Below are 14,665 nucleotides of genomic sequence, written 5' to 3' on the forward strand. Positions count from 1 at the left end.
ATGTTGACCAAATCGGTTGGTATGGTGACAAACTATAGAGATGAAAGGCCGTGAAATTTTAAATGAGCATGTATGAATCTCAAGTCCAGTATTGTAAGATTTCTCTATGTACTCTTCTGACCATAGCATGTCATGAATTTAATCATTTGGTTTAACAATAGTTGAAAAATGATTTGGCTTATTTGATTGCTATTTTTCTTGAATATTGCTTGTTGTTCACATGTTTGTTTGATAAATATAGTTTATTATAACTGTACATAAGATTCAAAATTATTTTGTATTCTAAAATTTACAGTGGTTTAATGATTATTTTTATATTTGTTAAGATAAATATAGTTTATTATGACTGTACATAATATTCAAAGTTATTTTTAGTTTGTTTTTCTAACTGAAATATTTTTTTAATTAAATTAAATATTAATATTGTCAAGATAAATTATTTTTTAATTTGAATATTATGAACAGTTCTTTAAAGAATATTATTATTACTGTCAAGATAAATATAGTTTATTATAACTGTACATAAGATTCAAAATTATTTTGTATTCTAAAATTTTGTCTCACCTTACTCAATATTTTGACTTCACATCCTGATTTCAGTTTGAATATATTGGTTTTTCTATTATTAGATTCGTGTTGTATTGGACAAAAGATTGAATAATGTTACGGTTAGATCAAATCTGAAACACGATTAAAATTAGACGGTTGATATTAATTGTTCTGGTCTCACAATGAAATTCAGACAGTTGAAGAGGAAAAACCAATCTTTCTATATATGGAAGTTAGGCGAATACAATGGGTATTGGATCCAAATCAATTCAATGTCTATTCGGAACTGTCTAATTCGCTTTATAATATGTGCGAGCTTGCTCTGCACCAATATTAAAGCTGCGAGCATGAATATTGAAACGACATGTATGTATCTTGAAGGGAATCAAATGGTTCCAAAAGAACATCAGACCAATTTGAATTCGATGCCCCTCTTATAAACTCTATAAAGTATATGAACAAAGATCATGTACCAGCCATCTTATATTTCCGTCGTCTTCTTCTTTTTTTTGAAATTGCCAAGCAGAGGCTGCCAGGGTTTGTATTTAATAATCACAAAACAAGGGTTACAACTTAAAAGGCCAAGGCCCAATTACTTTGCTACAGTGGCATGCAAAATCATGCACGTGTCTCTGCAAAGCACACTCTATCTAGCACCCTTTACAGCCTACAAAAGGAAAACAAAACATACGAAATTTATGTTTGAGTTGTTGACTTCTTTCCTTTTAGCAACTTCCACAGAGATGCTTCCCTAATCACCCATTCTGCCACCATGTCTGCTGGTGCCTGTTTTTCATCAAAGATTTTTGAGTTCCTTTGCCTCCAAATAGACCAGCAAGTTGATACAAAGAGCCTCTGCCAATGTGCAAATACTGATGGCCTATTTTCAAATCTTTTAACCGATTCCCTCCAAGTCTCCTTCAGAGTATTTCTACGAAAGAGAATCTGATAGCCAATCAACCACTCTACTCTGCTCCAAACTCTTCTTGCATAGGGGCAGTTGAGATACAAGTGTTCTGCCTATTTTGTTTGCTGTAACTCACAGAGCACACAACTTAAATCTTGACAATTAAACTTTCGTCTGGCCATCACCTCTTTAGTCAACAGTTTGTTTTTGAGGAGCAGAAACACAAAAATCTTGACAGAAGGGGGTATTGTGTATTTCCAAATTGAGGCAAATTCCCATCTTACCTTTCCTACTCGAACCAAGACCTTGTAAGCTGATGCCGCACTGTATTGTCTATATATGCATGTAAAGCCAATTTACCAGGAAACTTATGATATGATATGACAAAATTATGGGTTTTTACCAGGAAACTTATTTACCATTTAAACTTGTAAAGCCAATTTACTGTTTGTGTATATATGCATGTTCTTTACTATAAGCAGTAAGGCATGCACTGTGACCACCTACTTTAATTTGGGTGCCCATTTTTACAGCACCAATTTCTTGATATACAGCACAATAAAATTTTAGGGACGAAAATACCCCTACTCTTATTTACACAGCACAGTCATTCGCAAAAACTATTACGAAAATTTGATTTACTTTTGTTATTATTATGAAATTGTAAGTTTTGCATATTTGTCAGATAACTGAATTTTTTTTATAATCTCTGATTTAAATATAGTTGGGAAGAAACGGGTCACGGATCAAGAGGGTTAAAAGGCACAAAAGACAGACAAGGACGCAAGGCTGTGCTATGGAAATAAGAATAGGGGCATTTTCGTTCCTAAAATTTTATTGTGTTGTATACCAAGGACTTGGTGCTGTAAAAATGGGCACCCGTCTTTTGTGTGATCCGTGACCCGTTTCTTCCCAACTATATTTAAATCAGAAATTATCAGAAAAATTCAGTTATCTGACAAGTATGTAAAACTTACAATTTTGTAATAGTAACAAAAGTAAATCAAATTTTCGTAATAGCTTTTGCGCAAAGCTGTGTTGTGTAAATAAGAGCAGGGGTATTTTCGTCCCTAAAATTTTATTGTGCTGTGTACGAAGGAATTTGTGCTGCATGTAAAAATGGGCACCCTTTAATTTTATATATTTTGTCTCCTTCCAAACCAAGCCTATATATTGATATGAGCACAATCCAAGCCCAATTTGGCAAATAGTGCACAATTAATTCCATACCAAATTACTGGTGGGAAAAGCACTGGTACATGCCACCCAGAGAGAATCTCAGGCGCAGAACTACAGATCTGGATACTATCACAAAAAGGGAAATAAATCTGCTGTGATTCTCAAAAGAATCACAGGAACCTGCTTTTCCAAATCCACCCCTCTATCTTTTTAAATGCACAAATCTCAAAATATGTTGTTTTATATGCACAAATCTCAAAACAAATGAATGGGTAGATTTGGAAAAGCAGGGTCCTGCATGTGATTCTCAAGAATCACAGCACATGTGTTTCCCACAAAAAAACCCATATATTAATATTTAGATCATGTTTGGTTGATGTAGACTTGTAGGTCGTTCTATAGCTAGCTAGACAACAAGTCAGTCGATAGCACAGAGTACTCTTAGATATTTAAGTAATTGTATTGGAAGAACTGATACTTGCAAAATTAAATCAGGTGGTCATTTTCAGATTATGACAAGAGAAGACTTTGACTAAGTCAACTATATAATAACCTTAAGAACAATAACTATTATTAACTTATAATTATGGATTGAAAAATCGGCCGAGTCTGAGTTGACTCAGCCGAGTCAGAACGGTATCGGACCGGTCTGAGCTGAGTTTCACACCCATTCGATTTTTTCATCAAAACTCGGTTGAATCGGGTTAACTCAGCCGAGTTATCAGATTTTTGGCCCGAGTTAGACCGAGTCATCCGAGTTGAGCCGATTCTCACCTACTTGATTCTTGAACTTGGATCTTAATTTTCCCCATTTTTTCTGAATTTTTAGTGGGTTTCCGATGAAGAAGAATGACTCTTCAGTCGCAAATGGGCATGGCGCACGTACACCGTAAGGATGAACCATGGGACCCTTCTAACAGATGTGAGAGGCTAAGGAGTGCGCAGGCGTTGATTGGCTGATTGGCGTGGGCTCCACTTGTCGGATTAAGTGAGAGGGAAACAGTGTTGTGCATCCTGCATGGTCGCGGTTCTTAGAGCAACATGAGTCTGCTAAGTGGGCCACAGCTGTAACAAATGTGAACCGTGCTCTCAGCCCCTCTTTTTTATTTCCTTGTCTCCGTTTCCTAAATGCTGGTTCCTCCAATTCAAACGTTTTTCTCTTTTTTTTCCTCTCCATTTCTATCGTAAATGGCCATGTCCATTTCTTCATTGTTTTCTGATTTTTTTTTCTTAACTGTTTCCTTTTTCTTTGTTGAATTTCTTTTATTTTCTATATTCTATCTCTATTTTCTTTTTTTTAGGGGTGAACAAGTGACCTTAATATTACATTGCACTAATTATTTTTTCACAATTTTTTTCCTATTTTTAATACAAAAAAAACAGATTTTTCTGGAAAAATCTGAGTTTCCGAGTTGACTCGGCCGATTCCTACCGATTCATCTAATTCCGATTCCATTGTCAACAAACCGATTCCGATTCCGAATCCGATTTTCAGAACCATGCTTATAATAATGTCTTTTGTTTTTTAATATCATTTTCCTTTCTGCCTAGTCTACAAGCAAAAATCTTCCAAGTCTTTCCAAAAGACTAAAAAACTGCCCTCATTTTCCTCTGGAATTTACTTGAAGATACTTTATCTCAATGCAATTAATTATCTTTTAGATCAATCCTTTGTGTTTATAGTGTTGCTGTACCTTGTAGTGTCGGTTGTTGGTTTTAAAAGTAGTATAATTGGAGAATAAAGTTAGAAGTTTGTAGAGTGCTTCCTTCGTGGTGTAAAGTTGTTATTTGTCACAAGTCTTTTTCTTGAAAAACATGACAGTGGCTGTCAAGTTGTTATTTATCACAAGTCAAGGTCAAGGTCAAGCTACATATAACACTGTATGAGGCAGTGTTTTAAAATGCGGTTTTGTTCATGCATGCGGAAGGCCACTGCATATCGCATATGCGGTATGCGGACGCATATGCGGATTTATATATGCGGATCAATTTTAAAATAAAAATTCACGTATATATATATATGGCAAAGGCTTCTATGGACATAAGGACCTATTTGTAAAATGAACATATTTTTATTTTCAAAATTCAAACAGTCGATCCAAACCGTTCATCTTATTCTCCATATTAATATGTGCTTGGAGACCAAATTTTATATTTTTCTGAATTTTTTTACTATTTATTAAGATGGGTACAAAAAATATCAAATTCAGACCATTGAATCCGCATGGAAAACTGCATGGCCGCATTTTTAATCCGCATGGCCGCATGGAAAATTCCGCATGACCGCATATTCGGACCGCATATGCGGCCGCATGGTCAAAACCGCATGGAAAACCGCATGGAAAACCGCATGGGCATTCTGAGCACGGCTGCCGACCGCATACGCATATGCGGCCGCATATGCGGCCCATGCGGCCGCATTTTAAAACACTGGTATGAGGTTACCAGGATAATGAAATGAGATATTTGTATAGCCATTTCTTCTCTTTTATTTCGACCACCTGTTGCTTCGGATTGTTTTAATTTTTATTCTGGTCTAAATAACTTTCGTAATTGTCTTCTCAAACCGTAAAAAGGTCATCGGAGATTTTAGACTGATCTGAACTGTCCATTTCAAACTCAACTGTCATAAATAGGTTTGTTCTCTTGTTATATTTTCTGAGTTTACTTCACAGTCAATGGTAGGATCAAGGTGATGCGAAGATAGAATAATTGGTGGTAAAGACTGGTACTTGGCGATAAGAGAAGACCTTGACTAAGTCAATTATCTTTCAACCCCAAAGAATAATTATGTTTACAATAACATGAAATTTTTCACCAGAAAACTAGACTCAAGTCGCGAGAAAAAGATTACAGCTAATATTTTTCTAACATTTAGGCCAAAGTAACCCATCTACAAGTTACTGTACCTTGACGAAATATTCTGAAATTTACATACTGTTAAAAAGAATTGACGTATAACTGACTTGTTTATTTCCCTTGTGATATGAAATTGGGTACCTTTTCCACTATTTTGCTGTTATTATTTTCTAATTAAGTCTACCCTAGATTTCGTTCAAGAATGAGACACTTTTCGCGAGGATAAAAAAGTAATTTTTTGCGACGGACTACTCTCATTGTTCAGTTTTTTTCTTTTCCCTCGCAAAAAGTGTCTACTTTGTTGTAGTGATGCTTTGGGTACTTAAAGAGATGCATATAGTGTAGAAACTAAACTATCTTTGTGGTGATATTTTTCAAAATTGTAGGGGCCTTACGTCTTATCTTTCAATATCACAGTCAAGGTCATCTAATACCCCAAAATGAAAGGAAACTGTGCTGTCGTCAATCCTTGGAAAATTATACAAGAGGTTACAAGAATAGTATGTCTGTATCCTTGTCTTCTCCAAAGTTTAGAAATTGCTATAACTTAATATCTCAGTTGGTTCTATCTTTAATGGCCGCTTTAGTACTGGCTTGTCTTATTTTCATTTTCTTCCATCCCTGCTTCTCCAACTCATCATGCTCAACTACACTTCCATGTAAACCTTCTATTCAAATTTTGCCTCCTTTCAACTTCCAATCGGATCTTACGATGGGTCTTAATTGTCAGGGTTATTTAACAGTTGGATGTGACAATAGTACGCCATTTCTCGTATGGATTCCTAGGCCATTACTATTGGAAAGTATCTCATATGACAACCACACCATTACGGTTCAAGATCCTTATCTTAATAGTTCTTTGCAAAAGTCTGGCTGTGGTAATCTTTATTTTAATTTTTCTAGTCCTATAAACTTGTACGTGGGGATGTATGAATTATTGAATAGTAGCCTTTCTTCTGTGAGGTGTTACCCTCCTGATCAGATAGAATCACCACCCAAGATATTTGGAAATGATTACAACCTTAGCTACTCACTGTTTCTTGGTGAAGATGATAATCCTACGCAGAATTGTTTGAGGCCTGGCAATTCCGATGACACATATTTTGAGTCCATTTTCTCATTCGAAAATGACAGTCGACCGGTTACTCTGCTATCAGCTAGTTACTCAGATCGTCTTGCAGTGCGGCCCGGTTGCTTTGCAAACTGGACAGAGGTTTTTGATCCTGAAGATGGTAAAAGTTAGTAGCTTCCATATTTTATTAATTTATCCTGTTAATTTTAATCTTTTTGTAAATTATGGACTGATCCATTTTCTTTTTGTAAATTTTTCTTTTCCCCTTGGCATAATTAATGAGGTCTTGAGATATCAGTTCAAATATAGACAAGATACAAGATGGTGGCTGATTAAGTAAACTTTAAGCCTATGACTGTTCAATGTTATTACAATAATAGCTAACTTTTTTCTTTCTGATTTCTCATTCAATGTTGCCTAGTCATATTTTCATTTGAAAATTTTCCAATTTTCCCATATTTTTTGAAAAGGATGGCTACCTTTTCCTATTGTGCATTATTTTATTCCCTTCTAAAATCAAATCAGATGCCTTTTACTTCATGCCTAACTCAATGTTTAGCATAAGCATCCTGTAACATTTTTCTTCTAGTACTGGTATTCTTTATTTTTCCAGTACTGGTATTCTTGATTCCTTTTCATCGATCCATGTAGTTCTAATTTATTTTTCGTGGAGATGCTGGTAAGAAATTTCCATTTTTCAATCCTTTCCCAATTTTTTTTCAAGGTTCTTGCCAAATAATGGGAAATTAGTTGATGTTACAGGAATAGCACTTAGGTATAACTATTACGAAACTTCTCTCTTCTTTTTCTTCTTATTCTTCCTATTCCCCTGCCCCTGCCTCCCTATCTCATGTCAAACTAAACTTCCTTGTAATAATTATGTACTAATCAATTATGACAATCGAGATCTTTTAACAAAACCTGATCGCTTTGCTAACAACACCTTGGCACTCACTTGTGATCAACAGTGTAAAGGATAACAATTTGCGCACATGTTATTTGGTTTTTTATTTATCTTGCTTTGGAACTAAACTGTATTTTATTAGTACTTCCAAATTTTATTCACGTTCAGTCCAGTGAAAAGAAAGTATGAAGTCTATCTAAATTGATGATTCATTTGTGACATTTCTTTCTTTATCCATATTGCAGAGAATCGCTTGCAAACAAGAGTCATAATAGGTAAGTATATATCACTTCTGTTTTAGTTTTACAGTAAAGTAAACATGCTATTTGTGTTATCTCTATATTTTATATATGTCATTCTTAAACTTTTTTTCATTTAGAATAAGAGTTAAGATATCTTTTTCATGCAGGGCTTCAATAATATTCTGAGATTTATAGTTTATAATAACTAATTAAGAATAGCATTTGTTGTTGGACCCATTCAAACAGAGCATTTACTCACTTTGGATTTGTGAAATTAATACCTCAGTGCAGAACCTATAACCAAGACTGCATACAAATCAACCAAATAGCTATAATCAAACACTAACAATGCACATACAATTTAATCGAGAAAAATTCTCAAACATTTTTTTTTTTTTTGAGATAGATTCTCAAACATTAAAACCAATTCCATTGACTACATTTAGTGCATTTCTAGAAAGTTTCTCAATCAACCAACCTCTTTCTCTGCTCCATTCTTTTGGAAGTGAACTAATACTTTGAGATTCTCAATTGGGAAAAAAAAAAAAAAATAGCGTGGTTGCTTTGGAAACTTCGATAAACCTACTTGGAAAATCAACTTCATCTAGCTTACAGAAATATCAAATTTTAAACATTTATTGCCCTTTGATATGATCCTCACTTTTATTTGATTACCCTTCAGGATGCGTTGTGGGATTCGCATTTGTGCTTGCATTATGTTGTTTGTTACTTCTCTTCTACAAGCGAAAGAAACTGAGATTGATCTCATCATCGTCAAAGCTTCTGGTACAAAGAGAAGTTTCTGATCAATACTTTCATGATCCCGAGATGGTTGAGTCAGAATACACTCAGATTTTCTCTTATGAAGAACTTCTGGAGGCAACTGAAGGATTAAGTGAATCAAAAGAGCTCGGTCGTGGAGGTTTTGGCATTGTATATAAAGGTAAATACTATCACTTGTATTGTAAGGTAAATGTTTTGGCATTCAACATTGACCTTTTTTTAAAAAAGAACTTGGTAGGGCTATGCAACATTGACCTTATTTATTATTTTTCTCTTGAAATGCTTTCCCAACTTTTTGAAAATAAAATTATTAATTTGGAGAAAAATTATCTTAGTCTGACTAGCTAAGTTCGATATACCTACTTACCTAGGGCCTTGAATTCTATTGGGGCACTAATGATTTTTTTTTAGAAGAAAGCATTTTTTTGATATAAAGGTATAAATACTATCATTTGTAATGTAAGGTAAATGTTTTGGCTTTTTTATTCAACATTGATCATTTATTAACTTTTTTTTTTCAAAATGCTTCGCAACTTTTGGAAAATAAAATTATTATTTTGAAAAAGAAAAAAAATTTCTGTTTTTAGTCTGAGCTAAGTTTGAAATACCTACTAACTCAGGGCCAGATTTCTATTGGAGCACTTGTGATATTTTTATTTTTTGAAAGAAAGCACTTTTGGATATTAATGAGCTTGTGGATATTAGTGATTAACAATTAACATTGGAAATTTTCTAGGGATACTCAAAGATGGACGCACAGTCGCAGTAAAGCGTCTTTACAAGAACAGCTTCAAAAGCACGGAGCAATTTATGAATGAAGTCGAAATTCTCCCCCGTCTCCAACACCCGAACCTCGTTACCCTCTATGGCAGCACCCCACGCTCCAGCCAGGAGCTGCTTCTCGTCTACGAGTTTGTCCCCAATGGCACCGTTGCCGATCACCTTCATGGGCCCCGCTCTAGTGCAAATGCATTAACTTGGCCGGTTCGCTTGTCAATTGCTATTGAGACTGCAAATGCTCTTGCGTATTTACACGCAGTTGAAACCCCGATAATTCATCGAGATGTCAAGACAAATAATATATTACTACATGATGGTTTCCATGTCAAGGTTGGAGATTTTGGTTTGTCATGTTTGTTCCCATTGGATGTGACTCATGTTTCAACGGTCCCTGAAGGTACGCCTGGGTACGTGGACCCAGTGTACCACCAGTGCTACCATCTTACTGACAAGAGTGATGTATACAGTTTTGGGGTTGTTTTGATGGAATTGATTTCATCAAAACGGGCTATAGATTTGAGCAGGAGCAAAGATGAGATCAACCTTGCTAATATGGCGTTAAACAAAATACAGAGGTGTCAGCTGGACGAGTTGGTGGACCCGACTCTCGGGTTCAGTTCAAATTGGGAGGTGCGGTGCATGATTTCTTTGGTTGCTGAGCTGGTATTTCGATGCTTGCAACTTGATAGGGAAATCAGACCATCTATGAAGGAGGTTTTGGAGACACTAAAAGTGATCGAAAAAGGCGACTATAATGGAGAGAAAATGGTCAAGGAAAATATAATAAAGGAAGAAACTTATCTGTTAAAGTGTGAAACAAACTTTTCTTCTGATACTACAACTGATAGTTGGAAGAGCAGCTCGACGATAACTAATACTGGCGGATAAGGTACTAACATTTTGTTGTTCAATTGCAACTATTTTTATGTTTGCTAAGAGGGTGTACAAATAGAATATAGAGCAACCAGAGTAAATTACATGAGAGTGCATCTGTACAATTGCAAATATAGAACAACCAGAGTAAATTACATGAGAGTGCATCTGTACAATTGCGCGACTGTTGTACAGTTTTTCATTTTTCGAAAAAATATGTTTTGGACTTCTGCTTTCCAATACGCTTCAATATTATTCGTGTCTTTTAATTTCGTTAGTTGAGATACTAGAGACGCTTTTTTCTCTTAATTTAAAATTTGAGTTTAATTTGTTATTATTATGATAGGTATACTAATTTGTTCTTCAATTCATGGCAATGCATGGTGCAGAGTAATACATTGACCTGCTTATGGCTATGGTACTTGTTATTCAATGTAGTCATCGTTTAATCTCAAAATTAATCATACTCTTTATATAGACATCATCGCAAAAACTAACTCCGTTTGTAGGGGGATTTTATGTATAGACTAGACTGACAATGTTTAATTCAAAACACTGTTAATGTTAACAGAGGATCACATAGACTGTATTGGAATAATAGTGAGTGTCGATTGCAAAAGTTGATTAGTATTTCCATATTAAAATATGCTTGGAAATCAAATTTTCTATTTTTTTTTTATTTTTTTTACTATGTATATTTTATTAGATAGGTACAAAATTACAATTTCTGCACCATTCAAAAATAGTGATTATTGTATCTATCTAAAAAAAACAAAGTTAATTTTTTGAAAAAATATAAAATTGTCTGCAAGCATATTTTAATATAAGGAGTTGGCTATGTTGCTACGCATAGCATAGAGGGCCTCCGTGCAACGGCTCAATATTTGAGTTTTAAAAATCCTAACGGTCGATCCAAACCCTTCAACATGATCTCCATATGAATATGTATTTGCAAACCAAATTTTATATTTTTTAGAATTTTTATACTATTTTTTTAAATAGATAGAAAATCACTGGATCTGAAGGGTACATAATTTTCAAATCAAGTGCACGGAGGCCATGTTGAACGGTTTGCAAGTACAGATTTATATGGAGATCATGTTGAACGGTTTGGATCAACCGTTAGGATTTTGAAAAACTCAAATATTGAGCCTTTGCACGGAGGTCCTCTATGCTACGCATAGCATATTAGCAATTTCCTTTAATATATATATATATATATATATATATAGAGAGAGAGAGAGAGAGAGAGAGAGAGAGAGAGAGAAAGGCTTGGGTGCTATGGATAGCATAGAGGGCTACGGTGCTACGGCTCAATATTCGAGTTTTCAAAATCCTAACGGTTGATCCGAACCGTTCATCTTGTTCTCCATATTAATATGTGTTTGGAGACCAAATTTTACATTTTGTTTTAATTTTTTACTATTTTTTTAGCTAGATAGAAAATCACTTGATCTAAAAAATTCTGCACCATTCAGATATTTGATTTTCTACCTATCTAAAAAAATAGTAAAAAATTTTCAAAAAATGTAAAATTTGGTCTCCAAACACATATTAATATGGAGAACAAGATGAACGGTTCGGATCAACCGTTAGGATTTTGAAAACTCGAATATTGAGCCGTAGCACCGTAGCCCTCTATGCTATCCATAGCACCCAAGCCTTACTCTATATATATATATATATATATATGTGGATATCATGTTGAGTGGTTGGAATTGATTGTTTGAACTTTGAAAACATAAATAAAGATGGGAGTAATGATGAAAACAGCTTTTGAGCCTTCTTTAAATATTATTTAATCAAAAGAAAAATATTAGTCGGTCAAAATAGTTGATAACAATGATTTAGAAACACTAAAGTATATATATGAACTAAGATCATGTGCCAGCCATCTTATTAATTTTTTCGTTTTCTTTTGATATGACAAAATTATGGGTTTTTACCAGGAAGCATATTTACCAGTTAAATTTGTAAAACCAAATAACTGCTTGTGTATATATGCATGGTACGAGCACAATCCAAGACCAATTTGGCAAATAGTGCATAATTAATTCCATACCAAATTACTGGTGGGATAAGCACTGGTACATGCCACCCAGAGAGAATCTCAGGCACAGAACTACAGATCTGCATACTGTCACAAAAAATTTAAGTTGGTGGTCCTGTATATTCTTACTTGGAGAATAATGTGCTAAGAACATATTCTACAGAAACCAAGATAGATACTGGTAAAAATATTCATGGTAACTTTGTTCTTTTACCATAAAAATTAAGAGTAATTGAAGTGGTCCTTCCTTTCATTTCACATAGTTATGCATATATGGATAAAATTATTTCATTTTTTTTTAACCTTCAAAAGAAAAGTATTTCATTTTTTTACATGCTAAAGGAAATTATAATGAAGTTTGAACAGCCAATTCCTTAATTAAAACGTTGGTGTGCAATGAAAGGGTAAATATTTTAACAGAGCAATTTTTGCTTCACGCAGTGCACGAACCATATGCAGCGCTATTTTGATTCATATTCTGTGTGTTGCATGAAGCCAAAACTGCTCTGTTCAATCATTACTCAAAGCAAAAAACAGAGAGAGCTTAGTGTTGGACTAACAAAAAAATGGAAGCATTACTTTAAAAATAAAAATATACTTTTAACAGGAACTTAAAACTTTAACCGTTTTCTCAGTGTGACGCAACCACTTATGTGATACAAGATTTATGAGACTTTATTCAGTCAATATTTTTTATTCATTGAGAAGGTTTGATGGAGATAATTTAATTCAATGTGAAAAGGTTTCTTTTATTTGGAATTAAAAACTTAGAATAACGCCAAATCAAGCAAGAAAAAAAAACACAAAGTAAAAATGCTATTTGCATCTGGCACTCAAAACTTTATTATAAACTCATTAATCATTTAAAGGAAGTGACACCAAATCTAACAATTTTCACAGGATACAATCGGGTGCAAAAACAGAGCACCTTGTCAAATTAGGAAACCATATACTGTTAAATAAGAGGTCATGAGTATATATATGTGACCCAACACAATGGTACTAAATCTCTACATTCCTTTTAAGGAAGCTTTTACAGAGCTTCTCCCAAAAGTCTCTTTCAGCATCATCATCTTCCAACTGTGCCTTTGCATCACTACCAAAATCTCTCTGCAAAAGCCAAAAATAAAATAACTAATTGATGTAACAAATACTAAAATTCAAAGTTTATAAAATTTATCATTTCTTTTGTAACAAAAAAAAAGTCTCTTTTCGCATATCGTTCGTCATGTCTTTCTCATGCATGATGAGGTATTTGGTCATAATTACAAGCATATATATATATATATATATATATATACATGCACTCATCACAATAGCTTACATCCAAAAGTTCATTCGAAGTGAGACGGTCGATTAGATTCAACAAGATATCTTTCGTGTACTCGGGATGCCCTTGAATGCCAAAAATGTGGTCGTCAATACAAAACATCTCAACTCCAGCCTTATCTGAGAATGCTAGAATCTCAGCACCGGGCGGCACCTCCAACACCTAATTTTTGAACAATAAACATTATTGATCCTAAACATATATCAACTTGTGGATTAATTTGACTTATTACTTAAAAAAGAAAACGATGAAATTTTACTAGATATATAAAAAAGGGACACCGAAACTATATATGTCTGGTAATTTATGGAAAAGAAGTAGAATAGTATATATACCTCATCTTGATGGCATTCAAGGATCTTAGCACAGGGAGGAATCTCCCCAAATTCATCAAGAAACCTACATTGAAACAAGCTTTCTGCCATTATCACTCTCCTAACTCCTACGTCCCATCCACTTCTCGCCTTCCCGACGCGGCCTCCCAATGCCCGACATAGTACCTAATAAATAGTCAATACATATACATAAAATTTCCTTCCTGAAATATAATGAAAATAATATATATATGTATAATTTCAATATCATGCTAACTATTGCATGTATAAGCTTACTTGGTGGCCAAAGCAAATTCCCAGGACTCTTTTTTGCATGGCATGAAGTTTTTGTATGAGGAAGCAAAGCCTCAAGATCCAGAGGTCATTTGCGTATGCATCGTTGGGGCTTCCACTAATCACAAAACCGTCGTATTTGTTTAGTTCTTCCATTTTTGGGAACTCCCCATCGACCACCCGGAACAAGTCCCAGTTTTCGTCCTCGTCACCGAAAGCCTGCACGAACACATTGAAGTACCCGTTGTACATTTTGATCACGTAATCGGAGTCTTTTGCAGCTAAGAGAAGTGCATATCGCTTCATATTCTCCCCCTTCATGGTTGCCAAAATGAGAATAGGTGGTTTCAGATTTGAATTGGGCTTGTTGTTATAAGAGTAGAGGCGTTTCAAGGTCTATATTTATACAGAAGTGTATAGAGGTGGGGGTAAATATATTGATAGAGCTATTTTATCTTTACGCAGCACATCAGTCCTATGCTTATTCATTTTGTCTATATCGTTTGTGCGCTGTGTAAAGTAACAAAGC

The 14,665-nt window shown here is 34.4% G+C and overlaps 2 protein-coding genes across 3 annotated transcripts; one reads left to right on the top strand and one right to left on the bottom strand.

Annotated features, from left to right (window-relative positions):
* Positions 1 to 6,017: 6,017 nt before the first annotated feature.
* On the top strand, positions 6,018 to 10,437 carry LOC144545981 (LEAF RUST 10 DISEASE-RESISTANCE LOCUS RECEPTOR-LIKE PROTEIN KINASE-like 1.1). Of its 2 annotated transcripts, none has more exons than XM_078294531.1 (4): positions 6,018 to 6,732; positions 7,716 to 7,745; positions 8,395 to 8,655; positions 9,232 to 10,437. In XM_078294531.1, exons 1-4 carry the CDS (start codon positions 6,069 to 6,071, stop codon positions 10,161 to 10,163), a joined length of 1,887 nt encoding a protein of 628 aa, XP_078150657.1. In that variant the 5' UTR covers positions 6,018 to 6,068; the 3' UTR covers positions 10,164 to 10,437. The 2 variants fall into 2 exon arrangements, with proteins under 2 accessions (XP_078150657.1, XP_078150658.1); XM_078294532.1 differs by having other exon boundaries at positions 6,018 to 6,726.
* A 2,588-nt stretch (positions 10,438 to 13,025) lies between these two features.
* LOC144545719 (gamma-glutamyl peptidase 5-like) lies at positions 13,026 to 14,573 on the bottom strand. Its single transcript, XM_078294266.1, has 4 exons — positions 14,140 to 14,573; positions 13,864 to 14,028; positions 13,523 to 13,690; positions 13,026 to 13,308 (listed from the first exon to the last, which is right to left on the bottom strand). Exons 1-4 carry the CDS (start codon positions 14,455 to 14,457, stop codon positions 13,201 to 13,203), a joined length of 759 nt encoding a protein of 252 aa, XP_078150392.1. The 5' UTR covers positions 14,458 to 14,573; the 3' UTR covers positions 13,026 to 13,200.
* Between the last annotated feature and the right edge of the window lie 92 nt (positions 14,574 to 14,665).

Source organism: Carex rostrata, chromosome 28 (assembly GCF_964058835.1).
Source record: "Carex rostrata chromosome 28, lpCarRost1.2, whole genome shotgun sequence".
NCBI classification, from domain to species: domain Eukaryota; kingdom Viridiplantae; phylum Streptophyta; class Magnoliopsida; order Poales; family Cyperaceae; genus Carex; species Carex rostrata.

What these genes read in the sequence shown, in the direction of transcription:
- LOC144545719 (XM_078294266.1), bottom strand. Translation starts at nt 14,457, where the DNA reads ATGAAGGGGGAGAATATGAAGCGATATGCACTTCTCTTAGCTGCAAAA. An exon ending in TTGAATGCCATCAAGATGAG is followed by an intron (nt 13,691 to 13,863) that starts GTATATATACTA and finishes TTCAAAAATTAG; the next exon opens with GTGTTGGAGGTGCCGCCCGG. An exon ending in CTTCGAATGAACTTTTGGAT is followed by an intron (nt 13,309 to 13,522) that starts GTAAGCTATTGT and finishes TGGCTTTTGCAG; the next exon opens with AGAGATTTTGGTAGTGATGC.
- LOC144545981 (XM_078294531.1), top strand. Translation starts at nt 6,069, where the DNA reads ATGGCCGCTTTAGTACTGGCTTGTCTTATTTTCATTTTCTTCCATCCC. An exon ending in TGATCCTGAAGATGGTAAAA is followed by an intron (nt 6,733 to 7,715) that starts GTTAGTAGCTTC and finishes TCCATATTGCAG; the next exon opens with AGAATCGCTTGCAAACAAGA. An exon ending in TTTTGGCATTGTATATAAAG is followed by an intron (nt 8,656 to 9,231) that starts GTAAATACTATC and finishes GAAATTTTCTAG; the next exon opens with GGATACTCAAAGATGGACGC.